This window comes from Camelus dromedarius, chromosome 4 (assembly GCF_036321535.1).
Source record: "Camelus dromedarius isolate mCamDro1 chromosome 4, mCamDro1.pat, whole genome shotgun sequence".
Lineage (NCBI taxonomy): Eukaryota > Metazoa > Chordata > Mammalia > Artiodactyla > Camelidae > Camelus > Camelus dromedarius.
In genome coordinates this window covers 9,819,573-9,838,042 of record NC_087439.1, presented here as the reverse complement: position 1 = coordinate 9,838,042, position 18,470 = coordinate 9,819,573, and the positions used below count along the sequence as shown (strand labels likewise).

Sequence of the window (18,470 nt, the reverse complement as noted above, 5' to 3'; positions counted from 1 at the left end):
TTAAAATCATCCATGAGACATCTTACACCAAAAGTCCCTATGAAGTCTTACTTTGTTCATATCTATATGTGTGTTATATTCGTTTTTATCTTAGCAACTATGTTAGTAACAGTCTTGGTGGGGGTGGGTGGCGGGGGGGCAGGTGTCGAAACCAGATGCATCCCAGCAGTCCCTGCAGGTGTGTGTCCGGGGACCAGACCGGTGTGTGTGGACCAGGGATCGAGCAGCCTCGATCACGGTAGCCAAAGGTGGAAGCAACGCAAGTCTCCATCAGTAAATAAGTGCATGAACACAGTGTGGCTACACATGCGGTTGAATTCTGTTCAGCCACAGAAAGGGGTGTGATTCTGACACGTGTTACAACATAAGCAGACTTTGACACTGTGATGAATGGAATAAACCAAACGCAGAAAGACAGAAGTGTGTGGTTCCAGTGTACAAAGCCCCAGGACTCATCACAGTCAGAGACAGTAGAGTGGAGGTGATCAGGGCTGGGAGGGGGGCTATTATTTAGTGGGGTCAGAGTTTTGGTTGTGGAATATGAGGGAGTTTTACCCAGAATATAACCTAGTGGTGATGGTTACACAACATTGTGAGTGTATTTAATGTCACTGAATTGTGCACTTAAAAATTAAACGATTAAGTGACATATATATATATATATATATATATATATATATATATATATATATATATATTTACTATAAATGTAAAAACAAATGCCTAAGCACAAAATGAGAGGGATTTTGTGAATGGCACAAGTGAAAACTACGCCATGGTCCTCCCAGTTGGGTCTGGCCACCTGGAAGTGCCCCCACTGCTCTGCGGTCACGTCCTATTGTGCTGTTTCCAGCCACACCTGCTCTGTCACCTGCATGGGGGCCAGAGTGCGCCGGGGGAGCAGGCCCCGAAAGTGAAGGTCAGAAGCGTGACCGCAGGGCTGGAGGTCCTCAGCTGTAAATTGTTGAAGACAAGATTCAGAATACATTAGGAAAAAATACTCAGAAAATATTAAAGACCTGTTCTTTGGCTTGGAGTGAAGTCAGAACTACCCAAGGGAGGAGGGCCTGCTGGGGCCCCGAGCCCCCACTGTGGCGATGAGGACACACTGGGGGGCCACTTTAGACCTGGTGGTAGCAGTCGGGGAGAGTGTATCCGTTGGTGTTCTGTTGGCAGGGCCTCAGGGAAGACCCTCCTGTCGGTGACAGAAGCGGGGTTCCTAAGGCCCTGGGGATATGGGGTGAACAGCCTTCCACCTCCACCCTGCAGAGTCTCCCATTACTAACCTGTCAAAAAACGTGGGGGGTACAGTTAATCATCAGGTAGGAATACCAGGCAGCATGTGTAAGCTGGTGAATGGACAGGTGTCACACCTGTCCTGTTCCCTTGACTGCAGTTTATGATAAATCACTCACAGACTGAGGCACTGGGGGCTGTCCTGGGGGCAGGGGCCGACTGCAGGGGTAGTGTCTGGGTGCCGCACACGCGGGTGGACATGTGCAGGGAAGGTCACTGACCGTCCCCGGGACTGACCACGTGCTGTGCTCCAGGTGGGCCGCGACGGCGGGGCCAGTGAGGGCCGGGGCAGCAGCGACGTGGTGGAGGGAGGCCGGACGGCCCTGGACAACAAGACCTCCCTCCTCAACACCCAGCCCCCACGCGCCTTCCCGGGGCCGCGGGCACGGGACTACAGCCCGTACCCCTATGCTGAGCCCGCAGGCGCCTACGACAAGAGCGCGCTCAAGGAGGCTGTGTTCGACGACGACATGGAACAGCTGCGCGGAGGTCAGTCTGGCGGTGGGGTGTCTGGTGGCGGCGGGCTGTGGCCACATGGGAGGGTTCTGGCAGAGGGTCTGGCCGCATGGGAGGGGTCTGTGGGCTGTGGGGGTTCTGGTGGTGGCGGGTCTGACGTTGCTGGGGTGGCGCTGTATCTCGGACCTGAGTTTTCCTGTTTTCACTTCTCTGTAAGGTCCACATATTTTGGTTCATTTCCACTCAATAGTTACTCTTTAGAAATCACATACATATGTATGTATAGTTTCCAAGCCTGTCATTTCGTGTTGCATTTCAATTCTGAGTGAAGAGTTAGGTTAGAACCTCGAACCACAGCTGTAAACAGGTAGCACTCACTGAATGTCTGCCGTGTGGCATGAAGCGTGTGGCTCACCAGGGACGCAGCAGGCGGCCTGAGAGCCCAAGGCCTGTCAGGAACAGCCCGTGGCGATCGCAGCAGTGGGGGGGGCCAGGCTTAGTGGGTCAGGATAAAGGAGTCGCGCTGTCTCTGTGGGTCGGGCAGGGTGGATGGACCCTGAAAGGGAGGAGGAGGCTTGCAGCCGTCCAGGAGCAGAGTCACTGCAGGGTTGGAGAGCACGGTCCCTGGCTGTGGACTGCCGTCTGCACCCAGGCCTGTTTCACAGACGAGAGGGAGGCTGTGCCTGTCACGCTTTCTAGGAGTGGGCTGTTCCTTCCACTGCTCATGGAATCACTGCATCGTTTAACTTAACTTGTTTGTTGGACAGACTAGAGATTAGGGCACTGGCTGTACTGTATTTACCAGCTGTACACAAAAAGGCTGAGAGAGAGAGGTAGGGTGTCGAGGGAAACAAGAGGACCCTAACACACGTACGGCCTCCAATCTTAGAAGCTAAAAAAAATAAGCAGATATAAATTTGGGGCTCCTGATGATTTCTCTTTGTATTTTCATCCTTTCTGTTTAAAGTTACCATTCAGAGTTGGATTCTCTTAAAAAGAACACAGAAAGAGAAAGAATGTGTCTCTCTGCCATGTGAACTTCAGTCAGGTCCCTGCAAGCAGCTGTGCCCTGAACAGACAGTCTGGGGGTAGCCTGAACCCCTGATTGGTGTGTGTTTGGGCTCCAGGCCTTCAAGGAGGGACTGGGCATTAATGGATCGGATGCAGTGGTGCAGGGCCTTGAGGAAGATGAGTGCACCCTGTGGATTTGATGGAGTGAGAGGCTGTTCCCAGTGGGGCCTGACTGAGGGTGCATGTAGGGATGTGCAGGGCACAGAGCTGGGAAGAGGAGGCAGCGGTCCCTGTGCGAAGTAGGAGGGAAAGCAGGGGGTCAGGTGGGCTGAGACACTGACGCCTATGCTGGGCTGGTGTCGTCACGCCCCGCGGGATCTGGGAGGCGCCCTGCCGAGGGTGAGTGCGGGGCCAGCGCCCCAGGGCAGGGCTGGGGCCCAGGGAGCAGGCTGAGCATCTCCTTCCACAGTAACCTGTGTCTTGTGTGTCTGACAAGTGCCCATCGACCACTCGGACCTGGTGGCCGACCTGCTGAAAGAGCTGTCCAACCACAACGAGCGCGTGGAGGAGCGCAAGGGCGCCCTGCTGGAGCTGCTCAAGGTCACGCGGGAGGACAGCCTGGGCGTCTGGGAGGAGCACTTCAAGACCATCCTGCTCCTGCTGCTGGAGACGCTCGGAGACAAAGACGTGAGGGCCCAGGCTGCCACCTCTAAGTCCGCTTCCTGCTGGGTGTGGCTTCCGCTTTCCTTTCTGGGTTGTGCTTCCTCTTTACATCCCAACACTTCCAGACTTTCTGAGCACCACGTAGCAAGGTCACTTCCTTGTCAGAGACAGGCCTCTACCTGGTGAGCCGCAGGTTTTCCGGGAACTGGGCTCCTGGTCATTGAGGGAGACTTGTTCCTGCATCAGGTCACTGTAACAAATTTCCCTCCCACTTTGTTAGCACAGAATGGGGTTTTTATGACGGGCTTTTTTCCTCACGAGTTTTACTTGTGTGTCATGTACAGTTGAGAAATAGAGGTTTGTTTTCTTGAAGGCCCCACTGTTCCATGCAGGTCCGACTTGGTTCCACTGCACATGTTAACAGCTCAGTAACCTTGACTGGTCAGGTGAAAGGGGCCAGACGCGTAGATTATTACTGTTGTCTGTTACTGCCCATTATTATTTGTGAAACAAAAAAACCTTCTCCACACTGACATTCGGATGTGACGCACTGGGCATTTGCATCCGCCCGGTCTGCACTGTACACACGCACCTAAGGTGACTCTTGCAGGAGTGAGTGCTCTGCTGAAGCCTGCCTTCTCCCACCTGAGCCACTGGGCCCTCATGTGGCAGCAGGAATAGGTGTTGGGATTCCCTCAGTCATCTCTCTGCTCTGGGCTTCCGTAGGCAAAGAGAAACAAAGCTACGTGTGGAGAGCAGCTTGAGGGGCAGGGCCAGGCAGGTTTCTAGGAGGTTGACATGCCCGTGGTGAAGGTCCTGCCCAGGGTCACAGTGCTGTGGCAGCTTGGGTGGCAGATGGGCAAACATCATGGTGACTCTGATCACTTTCTGGCTTGGGATTAATGGTTTGGTGTAGGGTGGGCAGAGGTGGAGGGGCAGTGACAGAAGACCTGCATTAACTCTTAAAACAAAGTACACGTTGGCTGCTGCAGCACGTCTGCTGTCGGGCTTGTTGGGGGACAAGTGGTGTCAGGTGGAGGGCAGGTAGATGGCGTGTTCGTGTGAATCGTACAGGGGAGTGACAGGGAATCAGGATGTACTTTTTGGCTCTATTTGGCGTAAACCCCGTCTCTTTTACCGAGATCAGGACTGTGTTTGGAATGGCTCTCCTCCAGATGCATGACTCGGTCCTCAGACAGCTTGAGGCCTGTGCAGATTCCCTCCCCGTGACTCCTCGCGTGGGAGGTCAGGGGTCACTACAGACCTACAGCTGCCCTGAGAGAGTCCACGTCTCCCGGGCCACATGGGTGAAGCACGCAGATGCCTTTTACCTGTCCTTCCGTGGGTTTACCGGAGGGTCCCTTGCACAGCTGAGCCTCTTGAACTTTGGTGTGGCGGCCTCGTTGCTCTCCTTTGACTCATTCGGGAAGCCTGTATGGGGTCGCTCTGAGGTGTGGGGTCTGGGATGGTCACCACAGGCCTGCACTCACAGGGCTGGCTGTCTGGAGAGCCTGTGTCCAGTGGCGTTGGATCCATGTCACAGTGTCTGCGAGGTGCCCGACTGCTGTGTTTGCTGACATCTTTTTTTCCTGTGCTCCAGCATTCCATCCGGGCACTGGCACTGAGAGTTTTACGGGAAATTCTGAGGAACCAGCCTGCAAGGTTTAAAAATTATGCCGAGCTGACGATCATGAAGACCTTGGAAGCCCACAAAGACTCCCACAAAGAGGTGAGCCAGGCCTGGGGCCCCGGCGCGCTGGGCAGATGGTCTGTGGGCAGCAGGGAAAGGGAGTCCCTTTTTCCTGCAAGTCCACGGGGCATGGCAGGGTGAAGCCCCCTTTGCTGTCGCAGCTATCCTACATCAGGTTCTCACTGTGCTTCCCACTGGCAGCTGAGTTGGCCAGGAGGTAGAGGCGGGCAAGTCTTAGAACAGCGCTTTCCTGCTCCAGAACCTCGCCAAGTTATGGCAGCTTCTGAGCCTCAGTTCCCTTGTGTGTCAGATAGGTGGGCGTTAGCACACGGCTTCACGTGCACGTCTGGTGCGGCCCACGGCTTGACAACATAGATGCTACACCAGCTGATGATCTCCCCCACTGGCTCCAGACGTGCCATGGCCCCCGGCCCCTGGGCGCCTGTCAGGGCAGCACGGATGCCATTCTGTGCCCCAGCACACGTGTAGATGTGGGGCAGCCCAGGGACCCTCGCCCACTTGCCTGCCAGTCCTGCGAGCATCTGGAGCTCCAGAGACGGGGGGAAGAGGGGTGACCCTCGTTAAGATGAGCTCAGTGGCGCCCTTCTGGTGGACGGCACCGTGGGACGTGGCCCCAGGTGAGATGGAGCCACCGGCTCAGTTCAGGCTCGTGGCTCCCATGTGACCCTAGGAGCTCACTGCAATGAAAGAAGCTGTGATGAGAGCCGTGTCCACAGGAGCATCAGGCTCTTAAATCCTGGTGGTCTCTCCATCAGTTGTGGAGCTGCTGCCTGGACACCCACCCCAACTGACCATAGGCTCAGCAGGGGAGGCTGTCTCGCTCTGCGGAGGCACCTCCACCCGGCAGTCCTGGCACCGCACAGGGACACGAGTGACAGGTGTGCTGTCAACAGTAACTTGCTCTTCCAAAATCCAGCTGACTTGTGCACTGGTGACGACAGTCACTCGTGTCTGAACAAGACACTTTCCACTTAGAGTCAGCGTAGTCATTCCCGGGCGAGGGAAGAGGGTCCAGGAGGCGCCATCGTTTGTCAGGTGACACACCAGGTGGGAACCAGGTTGCACGTCTCTTTTGAGAGGCTGCTGGCCTGTGCTGACTCTTTTTTTGGTTTGTTTTTTAACCATGGTAGCTTCTTCTTAATGAGAATACATGATTAAAAAAAAAAACGCAGTAAAGTTGACATTCTTTCACAGATACTTGATGGCGGTGGTTTTCACAGGGGAGGGCCCAGAATCTGGCTTTAAGGTGGAACTAAGCCGTCCAGGGTGTGGCAGCTGTGAGCATCCCCTTGGAAGATGTGTCCTTAAGTGGGTGTCCTGTTCTTGAACTTAAGAACTTTGACAGTGGACCCCAAGAAGTATAAGTTAACCACAGTTAAATAATTCATTTAATCTGTTTTCTTGAGACATTTTGCTTTTTTCCCTGCAAAATGAGAAACTTAGGAGAGAATGTTGTTTGGTGTGAAGCCCTTTGAATTGCGTAAGGGACAAAAGCAGAAAGTACCTGCTGCTACTTAAAGCGTGTTTAGCCGCACTCAGTTGCCATGGAATTCTTGTAACCCAAGGGTCTGCACGCTGCTGTCACTGATGACCTGATAAAGCAGGTGGAGAAAACACGTGTTCTGACAGGAGAGCGTTTCTGGCAGGCCCCCTGCTTTGCATACTTTCAGGCTCACCTTGACTGGTGCCCTTGTGGTTTTCCTTATGAAACCCTATCTGTCGCTTTGCCAGAAGCTCCTGAGTTGGGCGCCTGTATATTTAGGTTTTTGTTTCTCTTTTCCTTTAAAATTTTTCTTCATTGGCTTTCTCTTATTTTACCGATCTGTCTCCATTCTTTGATTTTGTTTTTAAGGCTGAAAAGCTTGATGCACACAAAGTTGTGTGCTGGCCATTGTTGGCAGGCTAGCATCACACACAGTCTTTCTCTAGCCCTGTGTTTTCTCGTCAGGTACATCCGACGTTCATCCAGACATCACTCACGTCTGTTGGGGAGGATCCAAAGTGGTCACTAGTCAGACAGAGGCAGACTATGGGAGAAGCAGTCAGACAGAAAAACAAAGCGTGTTCCTCCCGGGCAGTCACTCCTGGAACAGCCTTCTCATCAGACCGAGTGGTTTTGTGTTCAGAGGCAAGCAGGCTTCAGCGGGAGGTGAAGATGGCCGACAGGTAGACACAGCTGCGGAAAGAGGCCTCCCCTGCCCACTGCAGTGGCCACGCCATCCTGCTCTCTGCGGTTCCGACTGCGGGACTTCTTGAAATGCCTTTTCTGTGAAGTTTGTCACAAAAGCCCTTAGGGAAGGCAGGACGGCTTATCTCGTCACCTGTAGGCCAGGCAGTTTCTCAGGGTCTTTTATTTAAGAGGAGCCATGCCTGCAGAACACTTTGCTCACACTGTGGGAACAGCCCAGACCCCAGGCCTGCCTCAGGCATCATCCATCCTACGCTAACACGGCGATCTGTAGTAAGCAGGGTACCAATTTAGAGTTTTATTTTAAAAGTTGATGTTAGACTAGACGTGTCTTAGTATTCTCTCTTTGAATAAGTAAGTTTCTTTCATTATCCGACTGTCTGTCTTTATCCTTCTAGTAAATAAAGTTACTGTTGAGTGTCAGCAGCTCAGTCATGAGGTTGCTGCGGGTTACAGCAGTGTGGCCATTAGCAAGCGTCTTAAAGGGCTAAGGCCTTGGTAGTGGCCCTCTAAAGTCTTAGTGCCATTTTCTGTTCTTCAGAGAAATTCCATTAATTTTAACTATTCTTATTTTAGAACTAGCAGTCTGTTAGGGCTGGTACAGTCTCTCCTTCATTGATAGGATTTAATAGGAGAGTTGACGCTACGAATGAGATTCTGTGCTCAGTGCAGGGGTGACTCTGGAGACAGAAAAGCTGGTTTTCTGTCCAGCACCTGCCCCTCTGCAGCAGAACTGTCAGCGTGGTTGCCTCTCTGTGGCCCGCGTAAGCGTGGCCTGGTGAGAGTCACACACAGTGACGTAGTACATGCTTGTAAAACACACAGCCATTTCAGAGGCACTCGTTTCTTGGCAAACAATTAATATACTAATTGTTAATCATTTTATACACATTTAATGTAAGAAAGGCTGTTGCTTCCAGTCACTGTACCCAAATGTTGAAGTACTTGGTAAATGTTCTGTTTAAACTTGAGAGAAGCACCAGCTCTTTTTATCTGAACATCTTTTGTGGTTGAGACTTTCTGATCATTAGGCTCAGCTTTTGCTGAACTTGGCCACGTTAGTGAATATTCTATTACGTTTGCCTTTTGAAGGGAAAGATGCAGCAGTGTTTGTGCCGCTGTCCAGGGTCACCGGGCACCTCCTACTCCCAGGAGTCTTGGTGTTTCGGGCACCAGGACCTGGCCACGGTGGTTGGGCTTCTTTGCAGAGGTTTGGCTCTTAGGTAAAAATGAAACAGCCGTCCTTATGTCTCCAGGGGTTTTGTTTTGAAATCTGTTCTAGTTAATTTTATTTTTTTTACAACTTCAGGGAATTAAAAGAGCAAAGCCAGGCTAAATTTATTTTAAAAAGAGAACTCTTCGGGGACTGGTTTTCTGGCTTCTGCCCCACCTGCCGCGCTGCGTGTCTTCTGCGGGCCTGGCAGCCCCGGGACAGTGGTTGTGTCGGAGAAAGCACTTCTGCGAGCGGGCCTTCTGCCCCCGACAGCGGTTAGAATCGCTGTCGACACGTCACAGCCGGACCCCTCACGTCAGAACAGCCCCCAGAAACCTCTCGGGGCAGCGGGCGTGTCGGTTGGTTCTGGAGAACAAGGGCTATGTGAACCTGGAAAAATCACTCCACTCCTCTGGACCTTGGTTCTCCTGTCTGTTAGCCCAGGGAGTGGACTCGACACTTATCTGTGTGTCTCCAGCCCCAGGATAATGCGAGTGGTTATTGAATAACAAACCAAAACCTTCATAGATTCTAAGGCTCCAGTTTTCCGTGGACCCAATCTGGGGATTGGCCAGAGGCCCTATTTCCTTTGTAAGTTTTGCTTTTTTTAACAAAAAGACAAAACCAGAAACCTATGCAGTCATTTAAAAGTTCAGAGGTGCTTGGCCGCAGTCTGACTCCGGTGGCACAAACTCTGTTGAGTGTTTTTCTAACTAGAAGCAGGGGGGGGGTAGGGGGCACGGCTTTAGACTTCAAGGTAACCGTGGTTCAGTCAAGGTCAAAGCAACAGGATCAACGTGTGGCCAAGAGAGCAGGGCACTGGGCATTCGGAGGGGCTGGAGCAGTCGAGGTGGCCGGAGGTGGGCAGCAGCCGAGGCAGCCAGCCAGCTGGGTGGCACGGACTCAGAGGATGCCTGGGTTGGCTCTGCTGAACCGACTGCCCCAGTCAGAGGTCCCTCTCACACCTCAGGATTGTTCAGGGGGTGGTCCCCCTCCCTGGGCAGCCACCTCCTAGCACCAGATGTGACTCCGGTGGCATCAGAGAGGGCCTCTTATGGAAAGAGAGGCCGCTCACGTGCAGGAAGCAGTCACAGGGCCACCGCATCACATCAGAACCTTTGAGTTTGCAGTTTGCTGAAGTAACACTACTGGGAACCACAGCAGCTTCATTAAGAGGATACTGACACGCATCCTGCTCCTGCCCATTCACTGGCGGTGTGGTTGTGGGCCAGATGCCCGGGGGTCTGAAGTCCTCTTACAGGAGTGAGGCTGGGGGAGGGCCTGCCTGCGGGACTGACGCTGTTGGAAACTGAAGGTGCTTTTTAACCCTCTTCCACTCAGAAAGTAGATCAATTCTAATGGAATTGTAGTCAAGGTTTTTGAATTTTACGTAAAGTGGATATAACTACATTTCTCTAAATGTATCTTTAAAAGGCTTTGGACCACATGCTTAGCATGCATGAGGCCCTGGGTTTAATCCTCAGTACCTCCAGTAATATAAATAGATAAATAAACCTAATTACCTATCCCCCTCCCCCAAAGAAAATAAAAAAATTTTTATAGTCTATTTAAACTTGGATAAGTTAACTTTAAAACTCCAGTAAGGCTGCAGCTGTGTCTTTGGGCTGCTGCGTTGGCTGGATCATGTGTGTCTACACTGGGGGCCGTCACTGTCACCCGAGGCTGGAGACCTCAGGGTTTGCAGAGGTGGATTTTGGAGACGCAGAGGAGGGGCCAACTGTGTGCCATCCACCTGCCCAGCTGAGGCTTACGTTGTCTCCCACACGGGTCCTGAAGGGCTGGCCCGGTGTCTGCAGCGTTCTCTGGGACGGGGGACCCCTTGACATTCTTCCCTGTTGGCCCTAATTCTACCTCTTGGGGTAGGACAGAGTGAGTCTCCCAGCCAAGACCGTCCCACGTTTGGGGCAGTGGTGCGGCCGCGGGTCTGCCCGTCCAGGCAGGGTGCGGTGGCTGTGCTGTTAGCACTCATGTCCTTCAGCTCTGCCTTGTGAACCTGTATGTGTGCGTTTTTCAGACAAAGCACTCATCGAGTACAGGTAGAAGATGAGGTTTGTGATCCAAAATAAAGTAAAACTTCTTAATTCGGGTCCCCCTCATTTTACTGACGAGGGAAACTGAGGCCTAGACACAGAGGATATTTCCCCCAAGTCCTGCTCACTCGGTGGTGACAGAGCCAGGTCTGAAACTTGAGTCCACAGACTCTGAACCTGAAGCTTCTCTACACCCCACCCCACCCCAGGACCGGGGCCTGGGCTCAGGTCTGCCTCATGCCCACCCACCTTCCACCTTGGGGTTTAGAGCAGGGCCACTCCTCCACCGGAGACGTGGTCCCCGTGTGAGTCCCGTATCCGCCCTGTGTGTCTTCCTATAGGTGGAGTGGCCTTTCCCGTGGCTCCTGAGTGACTGGGGGGCTACAGCAGGCGAGTGAACCCCTGGGCCCAGGGTTCCTGACCTTGTGCTCGTCTGCTGCGTCTGTGACAGAGCCAAGTCAGGGTCTGTGAACTTAAAGCGTGGAGTCCCGGTCGTGACAGGTTCTCTGCTCTCAGGGAAACTCTATCTTTAAGCAAACATTCATCAATGTCCTGAGTAATGTTCTCATTTTTCAGAGCGTTAGATAAGGAAATCGTGCTTTTCCGAGCTGACATGTTATTTCGCAGACTTTGAAAAGGAAGAATTCCTGTGTTTCTTAACCAGACTGTAGCAAAATTAACAGAAGGGGAAGGGTTTTGGTCACTTCATGGTGAGTGAGTGTGACCCGGAGCCCACGCTCCCTCCTGAACGTGTCTGGCGTGTGGCCAGCATGCCTCCCAGGCAGTGTCCTCCCCATCTCCTCGCCACGTTTACTTTGCCCTGCGTTTGCTTACGTTTGTAATCTTTGCTTCTTATGTTACAAGAAACCCGGGGAAAACCTGCAGTTCCCTCTGAGTCGGGCAGCTGGCCAGAAGCTGGGAGCTTGGCCCACAGGGGGGAGTCGAGGCCTCCCTGATGGCTCGCCAGACACGGTGCCTGTCTCGGGGGACATGCTTAGACCCTAGGAGGAGAGGGGCCTCAGACGTGCCACCGCAAAGTGCAGTATTTGCAGAAAAACTCCTTACATTAAATATGTCTGATTGAATGCTTCGTGCAGGCGACACCCAGAATCCCTGGAGTTTTGTAAGGGGACCTTTTCAGCTTAGAGCTGACCTGTCTGCCGGCAGCTCACCGTGATCTGGCTGATAACAGGGCCTAGAGAGATGGAGGAGGGAGGGAACCTTGCAAGAGGGTCTCACTGTGTGGGTGGGTAGTGGCCACTCGTCTGGGTGGGTAGTGGCCTCTGCATCCCTTGTGCAGCTGGGAGGTTCCTGGTTTGCTCCTGTCGAGACCAAAGTGGTGCTGCTGGGACTTCCCGGTCCATCTCCCAGGCCCGTCTGTCCACCTAGTGGTGTTTTAAGTTCCTCTGCATCAGTGTTGTCCAGCTTGGGTATATCTATGAAATCGTCAAGTATTTTCTGACCCTTTCATTTTTACCCCAAGTTTGAAACTTCCTCATTTGGTCAGCATCACTGGGCTTTCTGACCAGTGTGTTGTGACACCTGGACGGTGACTTCCTACGTAGAAAGGTGTTAGTGTCCCCACGGTCTGACTATGGGGCAGCCCCACCCATCCCCCACTCTGCTTTCACTGCGGCTGTCTCAGGGTGGGAGGCTGCGGCTGCTGCTCGCTCTAAGCGGAGTCCCTGCACTGGGCCTGGGGTCGGCAGCAGTGCACAGGGCTCACCCAGCGGGGCTGTGTTTCAGGTGGTGAGGGCTGCAGAGGAGGCCGCGTCCACACTGGCCAGCTCCATCCACCCGGAGCAGTGCATCAAAGTGCTCTGCCCCATCATCCAGACGGCCGACTACCCCATCAACCTGGCCGCCATCAAGATGCAGACCAAAGTCGTTGAGCGGATCGCCAAGGAGTCCCTGCTGCAGCTCCTCGTGGACATCATCCCAGGCCTGCTGCAGGTGGGTGCCCCATGTAGGGTGGAGCCCAAGGGGAGCTGCCTCCACCAGGCATACAGGGACATCTTCCCGGCAGCCAGGACCTGTGGCTCGCAGAAGGAGCTTCCTGTTTACTGTAAACGCATTTGATCGTCCATTTTTGTTCGTTCAGTGAGCCCTCTTGCATGTCTGGGAGCCCAGCCCTGGGCACAGCGGCCGTGGACAGACTCAAATTGCTCATATGTCCACCAGATATTTACACACTGAAGCCCTTGTAAGCCTGAGGCATCGAGTTAAATAGACTCTGGAAGATAAAAGGTGTTTTCTACTATTCCTCAGGGAGTTTTCAGCCTGCTGTGGACCCAGCATGGCCAGACAGACAACACGGGACACTCCATTTGCTGAGTCAGCATTGGGGAGGTGCAGGGGGAGTCTCAGAGAGAGAGGTCTCAGGAAGAGGGGGAAGTCAGCTTTACATTGAATAAATGCTGCTGTTTGCTGAGCACTTGGCTCAACACACAACTGAGAACTGGAGGTCCCAGGCAGAGGGAAGGGTGCAAAGGCTGGAAAGCCCTGAGGGCCGTGGGGAGGGAGCCGGGAGGCCTGTTGGGGTGTGGTGGGGTAACGGGGGACAGGGGCCCAGCTGAGGAGGATGTGACCACGGCCGTGGGCTGGCCATGGACTGGACATGCCCCAGAGGCCTTCGCACAGCAGGGAGGTTACCCACAGGAGTGGGCAATGCCTCTCTGCTTGCTTTAAAGGGGTTTTCACATGTGCGGACTGCTTTGCTGCTGGGAGAAGTGTGAGAGAAGCCGGTGGTTTTTCCTGTTAATTTTCCTTCTCTCTTCTGCGTCTCACCTCATGCTGTGGCTGAGGCTGCCACGCCCTGGTGGTGGCCCGGCCTCCTGCTGCTGCCCCTGGGCGTGTTGAGTGTGGCCTCGGGACCCGGAGGAGCACAGGTGTGGCCCCGTCGCTGCCACCCACGCATCCATCCAAGTGGAGCCAGAAGGGGGTTGGTGGGACTGTTGGTGGTCGCAGGCTGTGGGCGAGTCCTCCTGTCCCCTCTGCCTACAGGGCTACGACAACACGGAGAGCAGCGTACGCAAGGCCAGCGTGTTCTGCTTGGTGGCAATTTATTCCGTGATCGGAGAAGAGTTGAAACCTCACCTGGCGCAGCTGACGGGGAGCAAGGTATGTGCAGTGGGCGGGTCACAGCCCCCACCTCGTCCGCGCCCGGGTCCTCCTGGGCCTCTTCTCAGGTGAGACGACCGACAGTCCAGGGAGTCACTGGGGCGCTGTGCGGCCATCCTTGTTAGCAGTGACAGTGAGGACGTTCACTCATCACCCGCGAGGGTCACACGGCGGGCCCTCCACCTGCCCTGCCGGTCTGGGCACTGTGCTCTCTGCCAGCTCCTGTGCTAGCGTCCCTGTGGGAGGGGGACAGTTAGCCTGCGAGTGACCTGCCCAGGGCACCTCGGGTCTCACTCCAGAGCCCGGCTTCTTGTTCCTGGGCTGCTTGTGTTCTTTCAAGGGTGCTCTGGAGTCAGGCAGAGCATGACTATTGGCTCCTTGAAGATGAGTGTGGCCAGAGTGCTTATGGGTTTAAAGTAACCTCAGACCTGAGAGCGGGCCAAGCACAAGCAGGTGGAGACCCCTGAGCTCTGGCAGGAGAGGCAGGGCCTCGGCCACACCCAGGCGCCTGCTGGAAGGGCACATCCCAAAGTGGAAGTGCCCAGCTCCCTCCTTAGCAGAGGAGTCAGTTGGCGCTGCAGCGTCCTCACGGAGAGCTGTTCCTGTTACCGAGTCCAAATTCGTTCTGCTCACTGCACAACAGGCCATTTAATTGGGAGATGAGGTGTTGGGGCAAGGAATAGCGACTTTATTTGGAAAGCTGGCAGACTGAGAGGACAGCAGGCTAATGTCTTGGAGAACCATCCTGCTCCAATCAGGATACAGGCTCCTTTTATACAAAAAAACAGGGAAGGTGGTGTGGTTTGTTGTTGCAAACTTCTTGCTGTAGGAATTCTTTGTTCCTGCAGCCGTCCATGTAGGTCAGGCCATGGTGTCCCTGTAAACCTCCAACAAAACAAAGGTTATTCTCTATTTTGCAACTACATAAGTGCAGAAGTGCTAACATCCTTAAAGGTCAGAGCCCGGAGAGTAGGCTCTTCTGTATATTTCAGGCTAAAGGCAACATTGTTTCACAGAAAGTGCAGAGCTAGCCTAGACAACAGGGCACAGTGGTTAAAACTAAAAGAACAGATCCAATATGGAGTCAGATTTGTTCCTCTATTACATTCCTTTAACACGGTTGGTGAGCATCCCAGCTCAGGAGCTCTGGGCAGCCTGGCTGTGCTGCTCTGCAGTGCGGGGCCTGTGGCTGCTCTGCTGTGTGAGCCAGGCCATCCTGTCCCATGTGCTGTGGGAGGTTGGCAGCACCCCAACTGCTGCCTGCAGGCCCAGGAGCCACCGCCATGGTGTCTCCACATGTGGCCACATGTCCCCTGGTGGGACCACTGGTGAGCAGCTGGGGGCGGTAGTGAGTGAGGGTGTGCATGAGTGACTGGGGCTGTGTCCCTGGAGCCCATTCTCTCCTCTCCTCCTGCCCGGCCCTCACCCGGCCCTTCCCTGACTGTGCGCACAGGTGCTGTGCTGGGCCAGGAAGACCCCTCTCCTGCCTACATCAGGACTTGTAGGCAATTCCTGGTGGCAGCAGGGACCTCCCAGACAGTATTTACAGAGGGACAATTCATCCAAAAGTGATAGCGGTCAGAGCCTGGTTTTTCTGGCCCTTTTTACTCTCCTGAGTGAGGGAGTTGTGCTGTGATCTCACGTGACCCCTCCTTAGGGGCTGAGCAGGTGCGGGGGTCATCTCACCCCTGCTCTACAGCCGGAGCCCCACGTCCTCCTACCCCTGCACGACTTCAGTCCGCTCAGAGGGCTCAGGGAGGCTGGCCTGACACCTCTCTGCTTTGGGACCCCAGTTCTTCCAGCCATTGCAGTTTGTAGATATAATAACTCGGCTGTTTTAATATGAATCTTGTAGACTGAAATGCACGTCTCCTAAAACCAGCAGCCCCCTCACCCCAGCCCCCAAAGTGGGTAATTGATAGAAGTTCCCAAATGGTACCAGGCTCTGGAGAGAGACGCCTGACACAGGGTTACCACAGGACCTCTGGGGTGCACGTGACGGGTGTCTCACTGCCAGGGCCGCAGTACCAGCTTTGGGATCAGGATTCTGGTCTGTATGAGCTTGAACAAGCTTTCTTTTCTATTCTTTCTCTCTTTTGTAAAATACGTGGAACAAAATTTTCTGTCTTTTCTACCATTTTTGTGTAGTGTTCACTGGCACTGAATACAGTCATCTTGTACAGCCATCACCACCATCCATCTCCAGAGCTCTTTCCATCTTGGAAAACTGAAATCCATTAACTAATAGTTCCCCAGTCCCCCTCCGCCAGCCTTGGACTTCGTGTGTGTGTGTGTGTGTGTGACCACTGCACAGTGTCTGTCCGTCTGTGATGGCTTATTTTGCCCAGCGTAGAGTTCTCTAAGGTTCATCTGTGCTGTAGCAGGTGCCAGAATTTCCTTTCTGTTTGAGCCTGAATAATCTCTCTGAATGTACATACAGCATTCCACATGTCCACTTCTCAGTAACAGACATGTGAGCTGTTTCCCCTTTTTTGGCTTTTTGGCTGTTAGAAACAATGCTGCTGTGAACATGGGGGCACAGACATCTCCTTGAGACCCTACTTTTAATTCTTATGGGTATGTGTCCAGGAGTGGAATTGCTGGATTATATGATAACCACCGAACTGTCCTCCAGAGTGGCTGCACCATTTTCCATTCCCACCAACAGCACACAAGGACCCTCCCCAACACCTGTTGTTCTCTCTCCTTTTGATGGTAGCCTTGCTTATGGCTGCTGTGAGGTGACCTCTAACTGTAGTTTTTGTTTCCCTGATGGTTGGTGACATTCAGATTCTTTCCATGGGCTTGCAGACCAGTTGTGTATCTTCTTCAGAGAAATGGCTCTTCGGGTCCTTTGCCCATTTTTTAATTTTGCTGTTTGTTTTGTGTTATTGAGTTGTAGAAGTTCTCTGTATATTCTGGATATTAATTTCTTGTCCTTTGATGCACAAAAATTTTTAAATTTCATAAAATCCAAGCTCTTTGTTTTTTTGCCTGTGCTTTTGGTGTCATATTAAAAAATCATTGTCAAATCCAATATTGTGAAGCTTCTAACAGTTTTATAGTTTCAGCTTTTAATGCAGGTCTCTGATCCGTTTTGAGTTGATTCTTGTGTGTGGTGTTAGGTAAGGGTCCAACGTCACTCGTCTGTTGTATGGATATTCAGTTTTCCCAGCACTATTTATATGTGAAAAGACTTTTTGCAAAGAACCTCATTGGGATTTTGATAGGGATTTTGTTGAATCTATATCCAGCTTTGGGTAGTATTGACATCACAGGAATATTGTCTTCCAGTCCATAAACATGGGATGTCTTTGAAGTCAGGACAGTATTGACCTCATAGCATGAATTCAGATATGTTCCTTCCTCTTCAGTTTTCTGGGAAAAAATGGAGAAGGATCATATTCATTCTCTAAATGTTCGGTAGAATTCACCAGTGAAGCCATCTGGTCCAGGGCTTTTCTTTGTCAGGAGACTCTTGATTACTGACTCAATTTCTTTACTAGTTATAGGTCTGTTCAGATTTTCTCTTTCTTTGTGATTCAGGCTTAGTGTTTGTGTTTCTAGGAATTTGTCCATTTTGTCTGGGGCATCTGAATTGTTGGTGTACATTTACTCATGGTGTTCTCTTATAATCTTTTTGACTTCTGTACAGTCAGCCGTAATGTTTCTGAGTTTAGTAAATTGACTCATCCACATTTGTTTCTGATTTTAGTCATTTGACTTGTCTCTCTTTTGATAACTTGTCTAAAGATTCGTCAGTTGTTTGTTTTTTTTTTTAACAGAACCAACTTTGGGTTTTGTTAACATTTCTCTGTTTTTTGTTCCACTTATCTCTGTTCTTTATTTTTGTCATTTTATCTTTATTATTTTCTTCCTCCTGCTAGCTTGGGGTTTAATTTATTCTTTTTTTGTTTTGTTTTGTTTTTTTTAGTTCCTTAAGATAAGATAAGTTACATTATTGATCTAGGTCATTCTTTTTTAATATGTGTTCATAGCTATGAATTTTCCTCTTTGTACTGCTTTTGCTGCATCCCATAAGTTTTGGTATGTTGTATATTCACTTATCCCAAGATATTTTCTAATTTCCTTTGTGATTTCCTCTTTAACCCATTGGTTGTTTTAAAATGTGTGGTTCGGTTTTTACAAATTTGTGAATTTTTTAGTTTTCTTTCTCTTACTGATTTCTTACTTCATCTGGTTGTGGTCAGAGAAGATACTTTGTGTGGTGTCTTTTTAAATTTATTGAGACTTAATGTGTGGCTGACATATAGTCTATCTTGGGAAGGTCTCATGTGCACTTGAGAAGAATGTGTATTTTTAGATAGAGTGTTCTGTATCTGTCTGTTAGGTCTAGTTGATTTGTTGTGTTGTTCAAGTTCTCTCAAGTAGAATATTGAAGTCTCCCAACTATTATTATAGAACTCTTTCTTCCTTCAATGTTGTCAATGTTTGCTTCGTATGTTTTGATGGCATGTTATTAGATGTGTAATTGTAAATGTTATCATTTCTGGCTGTATTGACCTTTCATTCATCTGTAATGTCCGTCTTTGTTTCTGGGAACCTTTTTTGATTTAAACTCTCATTTGTCTGATCCTAGTGTAGCTGCCCTGTGCTCTTGGTTACTGTCTCTGTGGAATATTCTTTCCCATTCTTTTACTTTCCACCTGTTTGTGTCTTTGGGTCTAATGTGAGGCTCCTGTAGACAGCATATAGTTGCATCATGTTTTCATTTCTTTAAATATATATTTCCAGTCTCTG

General features: G+C 51.5%; 1 protein-coding gene across 1 annotated transcript in view; it reads left to right on the top strand.

Annotated features, from left to right (window-relative positions):
• CLASP1 (cytoplasmic linker associated protein 1) overlaps positions 1-18,470 on the top strand; it is a 192,190-nt gene that overhangs the window by 169,789 nt on the left and 3,931 nt on the right. Inside the window, exons 37-41 of the mRNA XM_064484683.1 lie at positions 1,551-1,785; positions 3,260-3,450; positions 5,027-5,155; positions 12,336-12,542; positions 13,593-13,709. Coding sequence (XP_064340753.1) covers positions 1,551-1,785; positions 3,260-3,450; positions 5,027-5,155; positions 12,336-12,542; positions 13,593-13,709 — 879 coding nt within the window. The remainder of the gene's footprint in view (positions 1-1,550; positions 1,786-3,259; positions 3,451-5,026; positions 5,156-12,335; positions 12,543-13,592; positions 13,710-18,470) is intronic.